This window comes from Sciurus vulgaris (genome assembly GCF_902686455.1).
Source record: "Sciurus vulgaris genome assembly, chromosome: 3".
Classification (NCBI taxonomy): domain Eukaryota; kingdom Metazoa; phylum Chordata; class Mammalia; order Rodentia; family Sciuridae; genus Sciurus; species Sciurus vulgaris.
The window spans coordinates 99,048,034-99,067,505 of NC_136463.1; the positions used below are offsets into that span (position 1 = coordinate 99,048,034).

General features: G+C 36.6%; 1 protein-coding gene across 15 annotated transcripts in view; it reads right to left on the bottom strand.

The window, feature by feature from the left end:
* GTDC1 (glycosyltransferase like domain containing 1) overlaps nucleotides 1-19,472 on the bottom strand; it is a 536,746-nt gene that overhangs the window by 68,178 nt on the left and 449,096 nt on the right. For 13 of the 15 annotated variants that reach the window (XR_013763076.1, XM_079135660.1, XM_079135653.1 and 10 more), the window contains one exon: nucleotides 11,476-11,585. The exons of the other annotated variants lie outside the window; for them this stretch is intronic. Coding sequence is in view for 12 of the 13 variants with exons in the window: in XM_079135660.1 (XP_078991786.1) it covers nucleotides 11,476-11,585 (110 nt within the window). In the remaining variant the exon portion in view is untranslated. The remainder of the gene's footprint in view (nucleotides 1-11,475; nucleotides 11,586-19,472) is intronic. 15 annotated transcript variants of the gene reach the window in all.

The following is a 19,472-nucleotide window of genomic DNA, read 5'->3' on the forward strand; positions in this document are numbered from 1 at the left end:
TGGTACTATCGACAGTTGCAAGAATCTTTTGAAAGTCTTGGAATATATTTTCTACAGATAAGGGAGGAGGAGTGATGCAGTTGAAGCTACACTGGGAAGGCCAGACCAAGAGATTGACTTAATTTGGTAAGGACAGTAGATGAGTAGGGGAGATACATAGAGTTCAACTTTATAAAGTTTAAATTTGCAAAGTCTCACAGGGTGGAACAGGAGGCAACACTACTCAGTTCTACAAAGGAATGAGATAAGTAGGGATGGATTCAATGAAAAAGGGAAGGACAGCTGGAGGTACCTGGAGTTAGGGAAAGAATGAGAGGCAATGGCAAGATCAAAAACATATAGCAAGGCTGGGGTTGTAGCTCAGTGGTAGAGCCCTTGCTTAACATTTGTGAGGTACTGGGTATGATCCTCAGCAATACATAAAAATAAATATAACAAAAGTGTCAAGTCCACCCATTTTTTTTATTAAAAAAAAAAAAAAACATATAGCAGAGTTACTAGAGTAATTGTGACTGGTCTACATCAATGGGTTTCAACTACCTGATGGTGGGGGTTTGCTTGGGAGTGAGGACAAATACCAGAAAGGAAAAGAATAAGATTTTGAGAAATTTTGAGAAAGCACAATTGTGCTATGTTTTTATAATAAAAATTTCAGAAACCGTTACTGAGAAATCCCCTTTGAGATGGGGATATGAAGCGCATTTTAAAAGTTAAACCTTAATCTCCAAAGTCCCTTCTAGTTTTAAATTCTTTTGGATGACTTTATTCTATGGATGTAAGGAGTAAGGTTGAAAGAGGTGACATGGCTAATCAGTGGCAGAGCTGGAACTAGACCTCAAGCCTTATAAATTCCTGGGTAGTGTTCATTCCATTGCAGCAAATGTGTGTGATGGTTTCCATTGTACAAATGAAACAATTTAGGCAAAGGGAGATATAGCTGGAAAATCTCACTAGTTGGATTCCCGCTGTGTTGCTTTCTGACAGACTCCTGTTCTGATAGGCACTGTAGGAAACAGGAATGTTAAAGCAGGGCGGCCTTACACCCCAGTCCCATATTGGGCAGAATATTATTCTGAACATACCACTATCCAAATCATAATTGTATACAACTACAGGAGCTCAAAAAGATAAAATACTGAAGCACTACACAGCAGCTACATTCCAAGATCTCCTATCTATAGAGCTGTTCTCTCTCCTATATATCATTACATATCTGAGTCATACATGCACCTACAGGCTTTCAAAATTAGAGTCTTCATGAAAATAGAGGGGAGATCAATAGAAAAGAGGAAGGGGATCAAAAGGGTGGGAAGAGGAGAGGATGTGGGGAAGTACTGAGGAGTGAAGTCTGCCAAACTCGGCTATGTTCAGGAAGAAATATACCATCATGAAACATATATGTGTATATATATCCACACAAATATATATATATATATATACACACACACACACGTATACATGTATATATATATTTATATGTTATTAAAATAACAATATATAAGAAGAGTTGAGCAAGTGAATTGGGGAAGGGAATCAGGGAGGAAAAGGGAAGATACTGGAGAAGGAGATTGATCGAATTGTTATATGCATGTACGAACATGGCATAATGAATCCCACTGTATAATTGCAACAAATAAAAAAAACAATAAAAAATTAGATAGTCTGTCTTCTACTTCCTATTTGTCTATTAATGTCTTGATATTTTCTATTAATCAGTTGATTTCACTGTCTTTTCCAACTGTACATTTCTCATAAACTTTGAAGACAGTTTATGAAAATGAAAGAGCATTTTTTCCCCCTTCAGTAATGTTTTCACAGTTATAACTTTTGAGAACAATTTCTTGAGAGATGTTTTGGGAGTTGTATTCCGGAACATATTATCTTCATGGTCTTCCCCCTGGTAGGATGGGAAAATGATCTTGCCTTGAGAGTTGCACTGAATCTTCTGGTTTCAGTAGAAAAGATAAATATTCCACTTACAGAAGCGGCAGGAGTAGACAATAAGGCAGGGGATGGCACGCCTGGGAGTGACCACAGGAAAAAGACTGATTCTCACAGGACATGCACAGGAATGAGAGTGAGTTGCTACTAGTTAGCTGCACTGGTAAATCTCCTGAGCATTTGGAAGGGAAGGGCAGTGGCAGAGTTAACAAACCTTTCCTGAAAAGGGAAAGCAGAGTGGCTCAGTCACTGGGTGGGGTCCTTATCCTCATTGGGATACCAGTGAGATCAGGGCTAGAGTAGCTCGGCCCTGCCACTAGGAGTGCTGCTGATGTCTCTGTGTAGCTTACTGTTTCAGTCACTGCAAACCTCACTTACAAAGTTTCTTCTGGTCATTGCCACCACATCCCCATTATGGCAGCTAATTGACCAGTGACCACAGTACAGTGTGAAATTTTGCTTTGCAACTGGGGAACAAATAATGCTATGAAGCAATATGAAAGAGATGGGAAGAGGAAGGACTTACAAAAAGCAATGCTGCAGTTGCGATTTTGCCAGGCAGTGAAAGGGTATGAGTGTGCCTATCTGGGAAGGGGAGAAGAATTAAGCAACAAGTATCATAAGACAAGGAGGTAGGTAAGTGCACAGAGGTACTCAGACAACGACAGAGAAAAAATGGAATTCATGAGGGACTAAGCTGGGGTCAGATTTAGAAGAACTTTACTTGCTACAGAGGAAATTAAAGTTCATCCTACGGGACTGGGGTTGTGACTTAGTGGTAGAGTGCTTGCCTAGCATGCATGAGGCCCTGGGGGGTGGGGTTTGATCCTTAGCACTGTATAAAAGAAAAATGGAATGATGGTATTGAGTCAACCTACAACTAAAAAAAAAATTTATAATAATAAGATTTTTTAAAAAAGGTTCATCCTACAGAAAATCTATGAGACAGACACTGATTGCTACACTATTATGAGTATCTTCTTGGATGGTCTTAGAAAGTATGCTGATAATAGTAGGTGGATGAATTGAATATACGTGTCCATAGGTTGGAAGCCCAATCTAAAGCCTTTGTAGGAGGTAAGGCATCCTGAAATAAGGGTAAGAACTGGAGATGAGGCAACAGAAAGAGTTAGACATGGGAACAAGAATGAATAGGATCTTAGTGACTTGTTGATATAGAACAGTAGAGCAGGGAATGAGGCAAGAACATCTGCTCTTTCTTTCTTAAACTTATTTTCATAGGATACATTGTCTGAGCTGAAATTACTGAGACATAGAGTATGTGAACTTCTATCGCTCAGGAAAAATAATTTACATTGCCATCATCCTACGTGCACATGTTGCCTCACAAGTTGGTTCCCTCTAGTTATGATACATTTTATTTCCTGTTGCTTTGGTGAATATAACTGCTCTCTCATGAATTCATTGTAATTACATTTATTTACATACTGGTAAAATTAAAGATCTTTTCCTAAAAGTTGATTAAGCATTTCTTTTTTTCTTATATCATCACCTCTATTGTGAATTAGTTGTGTGACCTTGGGAAAGTCATTTCAATTAAGCCTTACTGTTCTCATCTGCTCACAGTAGAGAATAATTACACCTCTTGAGGGGACTGTTGTGATAATAAATGAGATATGAGAATAAAAGCCTAGGCTTGGCTTGACACAGAATAAGAGTTAAGTAAATTAGCAATTATAATATAGTCTTGATGCTATTATTTACATATTTAGAACATATGCCTCATTTCTTATATGTTCATCTAGTCAAATAAGAAACAAAGAACATATTCTTATTTATTTATATATTATGGATCACATACACAATTTGTTTTTTATTGCATGGAAATGATTAATTTCACTCAATTTCTTATTTCACAAAGGGGGCGAAGTTGGATTTTAGAGCTGGGATAAGCATATTCTTAAATTTTGTCCTAAGTTTGTCAGATATTAAATTTATAAAAGTTGGCTTTATTTTTTAGTTATTCATTTCTGTCCATTTTTCTACTTTTATGTTCCTGAATCTGTAAAGCACTCTTAAAAGTGGTTACTTCATACACGTTCTGAATCTGGTACGGCGTATTTTCCATCATGATTCCTTGGTAAGTGATTTCTTTGATATTTGACCATTCATTTTAAAATTTTTTTCGGCGTCATTTTGTGAAGATATATAAGTAATACTGTGGCACCCTAACTGCAATCTTGTTAAATTCATAACTTCTCTTAAGAGAGACCATCCTGTCTACTTTAGCATCTATTCTTTCCTATCAGATATGTCTACCTTCACTTAGTCTTCCTGACTTTTCCCTCATGTTGTGTTATTTTCTTCATTTAGCAAAAGGCTAAGGAAGAGACTACTTCAGTTTTAATTTCAGATTCTTGGGAAACTGACCTATGTAATCATATTCTTGGGAAAGTGACTACAGGCCTATTTTAAAGAATCATATGATGGTGACTCTATCTACTAAGAATCTAACTCACATCTGTGCTTCTACCATGGAGCCAATATAATTCATTTCCTCAGTTATAAATTGGAGAAGTCAATACTTGTTTGATTAACTATATCACCACCACACAGTAGTAAGAGCTGTTCATAAACATTATAAGATAATGCATTAAAAATAATTGAAAATCTTAAAATATAAACAAGGGTATATTATAATAAAATGTTAATCTATAAACATTTTTCCTTCCCAGGCTGTAAGATTCTAGAGGGGAGGAACTAAATTTTCTTCTCTTGGCCTTCACAATACTTCCCACAATGCTAGACCATAAGAGGAACTCATTAAATAATTCTGCATCAGTGGAATGAATATATATGTTATATATATATATATATATGTATATTCATATATATATATTTAATTACAAGGAAAGGGAATAGGTTTAGGGAATAGTATGGTCTGGAAAAAATGAGCTTATTCAATCTTACTAGTACACTTACTTCATCTCACACATAATCTTATGATTCAATATTAATCAATTTATTAGTAGTTTTTTTTCCCCTTGCTGGGTTCCCCTTGTAGTTAAATTTTAAGACAGGGTCTTGCTAAGTTGCTGAGGCTGGCCTTGAACTTGTGATTCTCCTGTCTCAGTCCCCCAAGTTGCTGGGATTATAGGCATATGCCACTATGCTCAGCCTCTTGTAGTAAAATTTTAAACCTTTTAAATTAGTGTGATATAAGTTATTGGTATCCTTGGAACTTCCCTAGAATTTCCCCCTTTGTGTGGTCACGCTGCTGAAAATGGGATAGTAGCGGGAGCTGAGTGGAGGAGGAGGTGGGAGCGGAGGGAAACACTATGTAATTACCCAACATTTGACTCCAGGGCTAAGAATCAGGGATATGCCAAGATCACAGTAATCATCATTGTCATGTCAGATACTAACCAGAAGCTTTCCACATACTGTTCTTAACCTTAAATTAAAGGTGAACCAGAAGAACTTCTGTCTGCCAAAACCATATTCAGGATTTTTCTTTGCAACCTTTCTGGCTGCCCTAATGTCTACAGCTAAAACTCCTTTCTCCTACCATGTCTGTAGGATGAAAAGAAAAGCCCTTATGTGGGACTTTGCTCACAGAAAAGAATACTTTGTTTAGAATTACCATTTGTGGGAAATTATTAAGTATACAAACACATTCCGGTGATTTGATATCTTAAGCATTTGCTTTTTTTTTTTTTTTTTTAAATCATCTCAAGGGCTAACAATCTGACCTTGTCATGAGAACTGGCCCAAACTCAAATATTTGCATTGAGGAGCTTCTAGGCTTTTTGGTTCATTTGTAACATGGAGCCAGACACAGATGGTTTATGTAGCAGAGTGACCTTTCAATTTTCTGAGTAAAAATAAAGTGAAGTTTTAAGGTATAGCATCATTAATGTTTTCTTTGAATCCAAATGCATTAAAAACTCACTCTACATACAAACTCTGAAGGGAAGTCCTTATAATAAAATCTTCACAGTAGTTTAAAAAGCACTTTCCTCCAAATTATCTAATGCTAAAATCCTCATCATAACTCGCTAAAGTGAATAGATTTTATTATTATTTCCCTTTCCGATCTCCTCCTCCTTTTCACTACACAGATGGATTAACTGAAGTTAACCAAGAGAGCTACAGGACCCAGCTCCAAATCTCACTTGCTGACTTTGATTCCAGTTTCTCAGTCCTGGTGCTACTAAATTTTAGGTTGGGCAAGTCTTTGTTGTGGGAGCTTTCCTATTCTTTGTAGAATGTTCAGCAACATTGCTATCTACCTACTAGATGTTAGGAGCACTACCCTCTGCACAACAGTTGTGACAACTAAAAATGTCTCTTTACATTGCCAAATATACCCCATGGGAAGAGGGGTGCTACTTCTGGTTGACAAACGCTATGACCTTTTCAAAATGCCAAGTCATCTGTAAGTGACAATTACCTCCATTTCAGAGACCATCTCCGGTTCATATTGTTTGCCTGGCAGGACACAATTGCTAGATGTTTGTCTTCAGAACTGCTGGGTTGTTCCCACCAAGAATGTAGGGAATACTCTAACATTTGTAAACCTCTTTATTCAACTGGGACTGTCTCACCCAGATTAAGACAGACATTCTGGGGAGGCTTGGTCTTCTTTCTGAGAATACATAGACCATGACATATATAAAATGAACTTAGTGACCAATAATGCAGGTAATCAAATCTGCCTATTCTCCATTCTTGGTACAGAGAAGGACTGCATCTATTGACCCTCCTTCTGACTAGGCAGTACCTGGTAGAAGTGCTGACCAACAAATTTAGTGGAAGTGGACACTACTTCTAAGATAGAATACTTCACTGCTGACAAGAGAAATTCCGAGTTTTTCTTCCTTCTGGTAACTAGTTGGTGGTTGCTTGAGTCTCTCTATCAGTTTGGGGCCCCAAGTGACCATAATGAGCAGAACTGTTCTGCTCATCTGTTAAAAATATATTGTGTGAACAAGAAATAAGTCTATGTGTTTAAAGCCCCTGAGATTTCTCTGTTACCTTAGCATAGCCTAGCTTATTTAGGCTGATATAAGAGCTGAAAGATGAGAACAAGAAAAAATGATTTATAGTAAGTCAAAGTCACTTATATTAAAAACAGAAATTATATAAAGCCACCTACAACTTGCTTAGTTAGTCTCAGAGTTTTATCTTGGAAAAGTCTTTATTTTCATACACTCTTTAGGATTTGGAAATTGCTTCAATGTAAGTTCCTATATGTCTGATAAGGTATGCAAATTGTACTACACTGTATGACAAAACATTTATCCATTCAAATAATATTTACTGATAACTAAATATATGACAAGTGCTATTTGGGATAGTTTCCCACTTCATATTGGTTTTGATATTTTTCTCATGATGAAGGTTAAAAAGAAAGGAGGTATTTGGGAAACAAATTTGAAGTGTTTGGTTTTCTTTTAGCTTTCCATTTGCAAAAAAGATTATCAGAGAAAATGGAAATGATTCACATGATTTACCAGGAATTTCCTACTATTACCTCTTGCTTTATTACCTATAAACTGGGGATATTTTTTGTAAATTTCCATGTAGAATATAGGTTGAACATTGGCCTTGGAGCAAACAAGGTTAGAATTGTAGTTTCCTAACTGACTGACTGGGTGGTTTCAGACCAAAACCTCCTCTCTGTGCCTTACTTTTCTCAACTGTAAAATGGTAATTCCAACAGGGCCTAATTTATAGGGCTGTTATAAAGAGTAAATGAAGCAGGAAAGGTTTAGAATGGTGCTCCAGCACATGCTCAGTGCTCAGAAAATGTTAGTGCTAACATTTTTAAGAAATGTTCTAGTAAATTATGAATAAAGCATTGGACTACAAGTTCCAAACCAGCACAGAACATGTCTACTTTATTCACTATTTGATCCGAAATATGAGGCCCTGGAAAGTCACTCTCCTTGATCTCATTTCTCTTTTGTAAAATGCAGGAATGATGCAAGGAGAGATATAAATTGTAGAACCATAAATTATAAGTGATCATCTTAATTCTGTTACACTTTCTAGGAAAAAGATTATAAAACCTTATAATGTAATTTTTACTTAGAAATAAATGACAGTATGAAGATACCACAAAGTTGCTGTATTATAGTTTTAGAATTTTCCAAAGAAATTTAATGCTGATTATTTACTTCACCAAAAAAGGGTGGTAAAGTTTTCTTCCACTAATGCCATCAGTCAGCAATGCTATTTTCCTCCAAAAGCTCTGCGGAGAGGGAAAGAGACTGAAGTTGGATAAAGAGTAATTAATGGTGCCATTGTCATAAGTTCCACCTTTCTTGGTTTCTAATCCATTAAGAGTGCATGTGAAAAGGAAAAGTTGAACACTAAGAGGCAGTTTGAATCAAAGTGACTTAAGCTTTCAGAGTCTCAATTTCTCTATAAAATGGAAAAATAATTCCTACCTCATTGAGATTATCATGAACATTAATATAATAAAAACACAAAGGATCAGGTAAGGAGTAAGCTTTTAATAAATGGTAGTTATTCACAGAATAATAATAATTATAATGAAAAAGTATATATTAGGAAACCACTTCCCCACAAATATTACCAGTGTTGAAAGTAATTCTTCCAGCTGGCATCACACAGTATAGATGTTGGTTTTCTGATGTGGGCATTAAACATGCTAACATAGAACCAAGGAGAGACAATGGCACAGAACATATGCCACCCAGGTAACCCTGGTTGGGGAAAGGCAGGATAAGAGATGAGGACTGATGGATGGTTAGCTGGGGACAATAATGTTCAAAGTTAGATGGACAGTTGAATCTGCACAAGCAGCACAGCACAGTGGTGCAAGCACTACTTGGAGGTATGACCTTGCTTGGTCTCTGTGCCTCAGTTTCCCTGCCTGGGGAGAAAATGGAGACAGTTTAACACTAAGTGGGACTATTATGAAGAGTTAGAGAGTTAATATTTGCAAGTGGCTAAGAATAATAACTAGAATACAGTAAGTGCTGTATAAATAATTTGTTAAGTAAGCCAGAGGAGTGATGAGAATGGCCGAAGTCACACAGAACGCTTTGTTAGGAAATCTTTGGAGTAAAGATTAGTGAAGTGGCCTTCCACGGGCACAACCTGGAAAGCTATGGGCTCACTCACCCTTTCATCACTTCAGCTTCTCTGATGGCTAAGGTGAAACATAGTGGCCACAGTGAGTTGATTCACCTTTGATATGGCAGAGATGAACTAGAAAGGAGCCCCACTTGAGACCAGGAGTAAAGGAAGTATGTACAAAGACAATATGATGATCCTTCCTGCAGGCTTCCACAGCAGTCCACAGCATCCTAGCTACGTGTCTCTCCAGGACAGAGCCCCAGAGGGGAATCTGAGTCCTGCTCGCTGTGGCATTATGGTTTCATGGAGCTCACTGAGTGTGTTGAAGTGAAGCCTAAGTGAGGAACAAGACTAGACCTGTCACTATGGAGAGGTATTTGCACCCCTCCCCACTGCTCCATACCCCACTTTAACTTCCATCTCCCTCCAAATAGCTCAATGTTAATGTGTGGAAGAGATTGTAATAACACAGTTCTTTGAGGGGAAACCTAGTCTTCTCTGTAGACTAAAGTTTACCTAGGTTTCAAAGGGCCAAGGAGTATTGTCCATCTTCTGGCCTCTTTTTAGCCTTTCATAGACACCTCAAAGTGGGTACTAACAAACTGAGCTCAATGCCTTTGCAAATAGGCTGATTGTTTCCTTTATTTTTTCTATAGCAGTCCATCTACGAATTCTTCCCTGTTTTTCTTGAGAATCTCTAATCTCTGCCACCACCTCACAGAATCACTCTGGGATTTCTGTCATAGAGGCTTTGTGATTCTGCCTAAGTATCAATTCAAGATAGAGCTTCATAAAATAGAGACTGCTTTTTCGTTCTTTCTTGTTCCCATGCAGGCTCCCTGTCCCTCACTTTTACTTAACCTACTTTAGTGATCAAGACCCCCTATCTTGGCCCTATCCTAACTGTTCAAGATAGCTACTGACTTACTAGAGTCTGCATGCTGTCACACACTCTACTTAGGTGATTTCACAGCGTTAATCACTGAAATCTTTCTTTTAAACACAATATCTAAAATGATTGTTGCCATGTGCTCTGCCCATGTTGTTTCCCCTTTTGGAAGAACTTAATCAATCCTTCTTTTCTGGCTATTGGAATAGCTTTGGCTCTTCACGTACTAGTTTGGCAATTAACACCCTAAGCTCCATGTGTTAGTACTCATATATAATTATATTATCTTGTTTTTCACTCTCTGTTTTCTGGGCTTATGCATGAATGTTCCCTGTTCAACAAAATTGTAAATTCCTTGAGGGCAGGAGCTTAAGTTACTTTAACATTTTTAATTTAATAAATATTCACTGAGCTCCAGCACTTGACTTTGGGGTATGGTGATGCCCAGTCTCTGGTTCACACAGAACCTACATGCTAGTGTGCATGTGTGCATGTGTGTGTAGGGGAGAGAGATAAAAAATGGACACATATTAAACAATTTGAAACTGAAGTAAGTGCCATGAAGAAAAAAATAGAGTATGCTAAGAGACTATGAGAAAGCTTCACTTTGGAAGAAAATGCCTCAGTGTCGAGATCAAAAAGATAAAACAGAAAAGATGGGTCTAAGGAAGCCAGGTCCTTTATAGGACGTGAGGTCAGTATCTGTATGCTGCAAAGGCAGAAGATAAGCCAGGTGAGATCAGGCTGCTGAGTCCTGGCTGGGGTTGCACTGAACCAGAGTACTGGCTAAGTGAGAGTAAGCTTTAGGTGGTATTTAAGTGATACAATGCATGATGACAAGGATCATTTTTGAACAAGATCATTTTTGAACTTTTGTTGTTTGTATATTAGACTTTCAAACAATGCTCAGCACAAAAAGCCTTTAAAAACACAAACACAAGTGCTCAGAAGAGGTGTCAGAACGCCCACTTACTGAACCACACATGATCAATGAGGACACAGGGCCAAAGGAATAGACCTGAAAAGGCTCCATGTGGCACTAAGAATGAGAGGAACTGCTGACAATTGCTTCCAATTTTGGTCTTTCTCAAGTTCAATAAAAAAGGCATGAACCATCAACAACCATGATATGGATGGTGGTCTTTTCTACATTATGAGTTAGATACCAAAATGCTTGATGCAGACCATCTACCAGATGGTAATGTATTCCAGTCATTACCATTGTGAGCAGGATTCAAACCAGTGACCTCAGGGGCGAGAGGCTGCATATCCAATTACAAATTCTTGCTTTCCTTAAGTGTTAAGATGCCTAAAGCAATATATTTTATTTACATCAAGATGCATTGTATAAACTATATTTGATAAAAGAGATGACTTCACGTTCTCAACTTAAATCAAAGAATGCTTACTTAAGTATTTTTTTAATTGAATCAGACTTTAATGCCATCGTATAATCTTTTGGTTAACAGTGCTCATCTTGATTATTCTAACAAAGGAAAACATGGAAATTAATACTTAAGTTGTAGAGCTTAAGATATCTATAAAAATACATTAGAAAAATTCAAAAGAGGTACCTGGGACGTCTGTAAAGGTTTCTCCAAGGATGGAGACATGGAAATTTAGTCCTAAGTCCTTTAGGTGCATTAATACCTTAAAAAAACTCTCTGGATTTTTGTCATGCTCCCTGGAAATAAACACAGAAACATAACTTTGTTACCTTATGGTATGTGTTAGGAAAAGTGGTTTCCCTTCTCACAGTGCCAATTCTTTTCAGAACTTATGGTTGGCTACGGGAGCCTCTAGCACTCAAGCAGACTTCTCCCTAAATCTTACACAGTAGCATCAGCACTGAGTAATATTCACATCTGCAGACTTTTCTCTTATGACCAGATCCAGTATCACTGAAGTTTTAAGGTTCTGTAGCCCTTTTTTTAGAGGAGAAATCTGTCTTGTTATTTACATTTTAAGGTTAGACTACAGAAAGTACATAGCATTTTTCTTTCTCCCAAAATGATACATTTTCCACTTAACACGGATTTTCTTTTTTAAAGGAAAGACCAGTCTTCAAAGGATGATTCTCTCTGGACCATGAGAATGTACCAGTTAGGTGCTTTTCATTTCCACAGGTCTGAATGCCTTCCTCCCACACTTCCTGAGCCCCTTTGTGCCCACAAAGAACACACAATTTAGGATGAGCTTACAGACTCCTTCACTAATCTCACACTTTAAATAACTGAATGGAGAACTGTAAGTACATCAGTAGGGGACAGGTATGAGGCTGTGCTGAATATTAACTTAGGAATCAAAGTTATTTGACATATAAAAGAATAGTAATAAAAATAATACTTCTATTTAGTAGAAACTTTGGATTATTTTTGTTGTTTGATTTGTTTTTTCTTTCTAAAGACAGACTGAGAGGTGAAAGGATACTGAAATTAAAAAATTAGCTCCAGTTGAAAAAAAAATCACATTAAAATAGAGTTTTGTTTTTTTAACATTCTAAGGTGTGAATATTTCTGTATTTCTTGCATTTAATTACACTGTTTTAAATTATCTTATTTTGGACAGATGTAGACCAGATGTCTTCAAAATATTTGTTTTTTTATTTATAATTCAGAATTTTAACTTATTTTTATATTACAGAAAGTTATATATCAGCAATTGAATTTCTCGTTTACCAACTAATTATGTAAAATAAATCCGTAAATTGATCAAACTGCTATATGAAATATGAAAATTATATCATTCAGGAAATCTCATGAAAAATGACATCTGTACCCCTAAATGTGTTAATTCACAATTCAGTCAATATTTTCAGTATCATGAATTAAAACAAATGCATCTTCTAATTAACATTTTAAAATGGCATTTATAATCTTATGAAATTTTAAGATTTTATAGAATTAGAGTTCTATAATGATTTATTTTAAGCTCTACATCTCTCAGTTTGATTTACTTCAAATAATAAAGAATGCAATGGCAAAATGTTCATTGCTTTTTACGATGATGTGCATTACATACATGTACCATTGGGAAGTTTTTGGATAGTTCTCATATATACTACTGCTATGGGCAAGAACAAAGACTCAGAACAGTTTGAGAGGAAAGAATATACCATATGCTATCTTCAACTATATCAATCAAATAGCTGCCACCTATCTATAAAATGTTCTTCTAGTCTGATTCTCTTGGAAATACTTAGATGAAAGAATGGAAACAATATAGCATAATGTATCTTAAAGAAGGAGTAACACTGTAGGGAAATCTAGCCACTCAGTTTGCTAAATTTTTCATTTTGAGTTCTAAAAATTTTGGTTAGGGATCCCCAAGAGACCATCTAAATATTCTAAATATTTCCTGCTGGTGTGTGTGTGTGTGTGTGTGTGTGTGTGTGTGTGTGTGTGTGTGTGTGTGTGTGTGTTTGTGTTAACATGAAAGTTGATGCAGTCTGGGGTTGGGAGGAGGTTTACTGGGTAGAGAGGCTGCAGTTCTTAAAAGATTCCAATGTGAGTATTTTCAAAGAAGCAGGCTTTATGAACCTCTATTTTCAATGTTTCTCTACAAGATAAATGCATTACAATCCTGCTGTATTCTTTAGTTATTTCTTATAGATGGACAAAAGCTTTTATATTCAATAGTCACTTTGCATAAGAACACAAAAGAGATTTGTGTGAATCCCTTTTTGTTTAAATCATAATATATGACTGAATATAAGGTGAGGTTTTTTTCTTCCCCCAAATTATCCCTCAGAAAAAGAGACATTCTATTCTAAAGTCCTTATAAAGTCTCTCATAATACCATACATTCTCCATTACTTTATTTAAACAAAGTACTGCTTGGGGAAAGTGCATTAGACTGAAACATCATCAACCTATGACAGTTTGGGAAGGTTTTAACCAGTCGTGCACTTGATGGGACTGGTAAAAATGGAAGCAAAGGAATTTAATATTGAAATAGTAATTATTTTGGGAGATATGACCTAATAATTCTAAGTTCTGGATCTTGTTGAAAACAAGTATTTTAAAGATCACTAAAAAAAGCAACACAGTAAGTGGTTACTAGAGATCATGAGCAGTAAACAGATTTTTATAGCTGGGGAAAAGATTTCCAGTGATGGCATCAGACGTTTCACAAAGTCCTTCACGCAGACCACTTAGACTGAATTCCAGATGACAGGTGGTGGAAAGAGGCCAGTTATTTGAAAAGGTAGCATCACCACTCTGATGTCAAGAATGCACGGGAGGGGAGTTGGAACAAAACTGCTTCCTGAAATGTAAGAGTCGGAAAAGAACAATAGTTCTAAAAGTCCTTCCCATGACATGTACTTTAAAGTCTGTTTACATCAAAATTAGTCGACTGCATATTATAAGAACACACTTCATTATTTTATCTGTGTCTCTTCGAGCTTAATATAGCCAATTTAGTTGAAAATTTCTCAGCAGTTTTTTTTAGAAGTGGGAAATTGCTCAATATTCAGTCACTAAAGGTGTGCGTAAACGTTAGCCACAGTCATAGAACAAGACATGGATGATATTCAATGACAGAACTCAATGTATTTTGTCAAGCAAGCAACTCATTCTAGATATCTAATGGTATATCCATGGATCTTACCCTGGTGCCCATGATATTAATAAGCCCATTGAGCAGAATATGTGAATCTGTCTTAAATTCCTTTCTAAGAAATCTAATGTGAGAGTTTCATACACATGATTTTAGTGAAAGCATTAAATATAAGACAGAGGATTTAAAGATAATATTGAGTGCCCTTCTCTGCTAACAGCTGTTAAGATGAAACATACATTTAATAACACACCTAAATCTCTGGAACGGTAGTTGTAAATTTATGGGCTTCTAAACACTTCTGTTCTTATCCACTGCTGGTAGGATTGTAAGTTGAAACTATCTTTTAAAGGGCAATTTGATAATGTATATTATAAGCCTTAAAGTGTACATAACAATTGCCTCAATAATTACCTTTTAGAAAAGTTAGCCTATAAGGCAAATATGTGCATAGAAATCCAGGTAGAGTAGTCACAACAGCATTGTTTATCATAGCAACTATATGTAAACAATCTAATGGGATGATAAGTTTATATATAGACATACATGGTACAATACCATGCAGTCATTAAAAACAGTATTGAAAATTTTTTTGAATACACACACACACACACTTTTTTTTTTTTTTTGTACCTAGGGATTGAACCCAGGGGAGCTTAAAAACTGAGCCACATCCCCAGTCCTTTTTATACTTCTATTTAGAGACAGGGTCTCGCTGAGCTGTTTAGGGCTTCACTAAATTGCTTGCTGAGGCTGGCTTTGAATGCTGTATCCCCTGCCTCAGTCTCCTGAGCCACTGGGATTACAGGTATGCACCAGTGCACCCGGCCATTAGTGTATTTTTTGACATGGAAAAATATACAAGAAACACTTTCAACTAAAAGAGAGATGACAAAGTAGTACGTATCATATGATCCACCTTTGTAAGTGTGCCTAGAAAAGTTTGGGATTAAGTATACTAAAAGGTTAAAAGGGTTTATCTCTAGGAATTGTTATAAATGTCTTTTTTCCATTTGTTTTTTCTTTAATAAACATTTTTATTTTAATCACTTTTGCAGTTTTTAAGAAATCTCCCCTCTCTAACATCATATCATTAAATTGGATTCATAGGCTTTTTGCTTAACTCTATTACATTTTCAGTATTCATAGTAGCATCATCCCTCTGTTCCTTCGACCCCTCTATATTTGACAACTGCCAATCAAGCAAACTTGCCTTATCACAGAACATTCAAGCAGATGGGTCAGGGTCCAAGCTTCCTAACAATCTCCAAACTCTTGACTAGATAAGAATGAAACAGTCTGGCTGGGAATTCTTTCCTCAGCACCCCCACCATGGCAGAAGAGACCAGCACGGAAATATTTCAGGCTTACTGGAAGCAAGCAGATACAGCAAGAACAGCTTTTATTCCCAAATATTATTCAGAACATTTGAAAAGCATAAACTGTTTCCATGTGTTTTTTCTTCCTATATCTGTCTCTCTCTGTTGCTTTCCCATTTCGTTTCTAAGAGCTAAATTTCTTTTTATTCCTCACTTAACATTCATTCAGTAAATATTTATTGAGGATTTCTAAGTTCTCCATACTTGCCACTTATCCTAAACTGTTGTCCTTTCCTATTTTCCTATGTAACTTTATACATATTGAATGCAATCTCTTTGATCTAGTTCCTTGTCTGGCTTGGGCAGAAACCTGGCTCTTCATTGATATTAGTGTACCAGGAGCATGCTCTCTGGGTTGAGAGCTCCACGGGGGAAGGATAAAGGATAACTGTTTTGTTAACTATTAAGCAACCAGTGCCCAGTTGAGTAGTGGTAGACATTACTTTTGTTGACCAATATCTAGTTCTTTGTTTATGGACACAGAGAAGACTCTATCTCCACCCCCTTATAGTAGGTCCCAGCCAAAGAACTAGTTCTGACTAATGGATTAGCTGATTGACATGCATCACTTTCAGCTGGAAACATTGAACAGCAGTTCTGGATAGTTTTTTTTTTTTTTTTTTTTTTCCCCCACTGTGGCAAACCTTGCAGAGATCTTGTGTTAGATGATTAGGTCAAAAGAGTGAGGTAGACTGGATTGCCATATTGGAGAGCTGCCCTAAACATACAACAGATGAAGAAGGTGAGTGAAGATACTTGTGTTTAAGCAACAGAGATTTGGGATTAGGTATGGGGTGTGTTCATTTTTGCAGCATAATGTAGCTTATCCTGACCAAAACAACTGTGGAACAAGTTAGCAGCTCTATAAATATCTGTTGAATAAATGAAGGTGTTGGAAAGGCAAGTCACATTTATAGACCTCCTGTTATGTTCCAGATCCTGTGCTGAGTGGTCATATGAATATAACTATTCCTTCATTTAAGGTCACAGAGTAGGCTGAGTCTGCATCTGAAATCACATCATTACAAAGTTGTATTTTTTCTTCTGATTTTTTTTTCTTCCTATACATAAAGAGGAAAAAGAGAGTTGGTACCTTCTGCCCATGGATTCATGGACATTCTTTAGTCTCTTGTTATACAGGGTTCAAACTCATTGGATAAGAGATGGCAAATATTATAAAAGAACTATGTTTCCTCCCACACTATAGTTTCAAACTTCATTTTTCTTTACTCTGCTAATTTCCATCTTTATTTCTTTATTTCAAAATACCTCTTCACTTACAAATTCACTGACGTGTCCCATACTAAAAAATACAAGGTTTTAATTTATTATCGTATATTAAGCTACCACCCTCACTGACTTCTCTATTATGCTTTTTAGGAACATAAACTCTTTACTTACTTCTATATGTCTGATGTCAATGATTGGTTTTGGTTTCTTTTCGAATGTGCTATTTTTGCTTCTCAAATGGTTTGTCATGCTGCATCAAATATAATGCAGTCAGTAGGCTCAGCCACCAATTTTTCAACTTTTTTCTTGCCCCTGCTCTTCGTTTAAGCTACTACTAGTGCTTCTCTTTAATTCTACGTTTTCCAATAAAAAAATATTTTCTTGATATTTTTATTCTTTAAAGTTCTTAAAACCCTCCTACCATCATTTACTTGGAGGTGACCAGGATTGAAACTATTCCCAGTGGCTTTCTCTGAATGTGGTTTATCCTGCATTCTGCCCTTAAGCCTTGGTTTCAGAGGGAGTGAGAAGTACAATTCAGAAAGAAGTGGCCCAGTCACTGATTAGCAGTATGCTCAGTATGACAAGCAGGTCTTTTTTACATCACCCCACATAGCCTGTTTCTTCATCTATAAAATAGGATGATAATATCCACATTTCAAAAGTCTGTATGAGGAATGAAGAAATGTCTAGCACCCTGAAAGTATATAGTACACTCTCATATCTACTTCTCCATCTTTTGAATTTGTGGTATTTTATTTACCTATTTGATTTTAATTTTAACTCACACATAAAAATATATAAATCATACATATGAATCAGAAACCGGTGATATGTCAATAAATGTACACATTGGTAGTGTTTAAATTAGGCTATACATATCTATCTGTACAAACATCTGTCTTTTTTCATGGTGAAAACATTCAAAATTGTTTTGTCTAACTTTTGAGCTATATAGTATATAACTGTTACCTACAGTCACCTTACTGTACAATACCATTCTGGATCTTCTTACATCTAACTGTAAGGCAGTACCCACTGATCATCCTTTCCCCATTCCCCCTTTTCCCCTCTGCTATCACAATCCCACTCTTAAATTCTAGGAGATCAACTTTTTCATATTCCACGAGTTAAATCATAATGATATTTATCTTTCTGTGCTTGCCTTATTTCATTTAACTTAATGATCTAATCTCCTCCTTTTTATGGCTGAATAGTATTCCACAGTGCATGCGTACCATGTTTTCTTTATCCATTCATTAGCAGATGGACATGTAGGTTGATTCCATATCTTGGAAACTGTGAATAAACATGGAAGTGTGGGTGTTTATTTGAAATATTGATTTTCTTTGGATAGATACCCAGTAGTGAAATTGCTGGATCATATGGTAATTCTATTTTTAATTTTTTGAAATATCTCTGTTCTGTCTTCCAAAATGGCTGGACTGATTTACATACCCACCGACAGAGTGCAAGAGTTCCTTTTTCTGTACATCTTTGCCAGCATTTGTTATTTTTAATCTTTTTGACAATAACCCTTCCTAGATATTTTAATAAAAATTCAAGATGCTACGCTGCTTCATGTTCATTGCTTCAGGGAAGGCCTGGGCCCAGGAAAGAAGCTCCCTGACCTCCATCACAAAACGGGTAGATCTTGTCTACAGAAGCTAAAATCCTTGCAGAAATTGTGAGGCCTTCAGAGAGGCCCCAGTATGTAAACAAATGCCCTGTGAGTGTAGCATGCACCCTCTCACACTGCATTGCTACTCTACCTCTAGACAGAAACACAAGGACTGATGTTGAAGGGTTGAGGAGAACAGAGCCCTGAGAGTCCGAGGGGCTAGGGGCTGTGGGTTAGAATCCTGGAGAGAAGCAAGACCACAGAGAATGAAGGTCAGAGTGTATGTCACTAGGCAGACAGTATTGGGGAGGCCTTGGCAGATTCCTGAGGGACGGTGGATTTAAGAGAGGAAGCAAGGTTTCTGTGAATGCCATGGAAGGAGCACAGAGCTGCTAGCAGACAGGGAGAAGCAAGGGATTCCTTGGTAGTGTCCTGGCTAATAAGAAATGGGGACCAGGAAAATAGAAGATAGAGAATCTTGAATTTCTTCAGACTTTTATCATGCAGAAATTAAGTTACAGAAAAATAAAATTCTAATTTGTGCCTATCAGGGTTTTATGACATCTACATGTCCATATTCTCATATTTCCTTTTAATAGCAGAGGGAGAGATGTCTGTCATTGTAAATTCAATATCTATTAGTGCTCTGGATCCTGTTCCTTGCCTCATTTTGACAGATCTGTGTTTTTACATTCAACTTCTGTCCTGAAGCCTGTGATCCTATTCCTACATCACAATTCCTTCTTTATGTATTTGGTATCTTCCATGTTGTCTTTTAGTT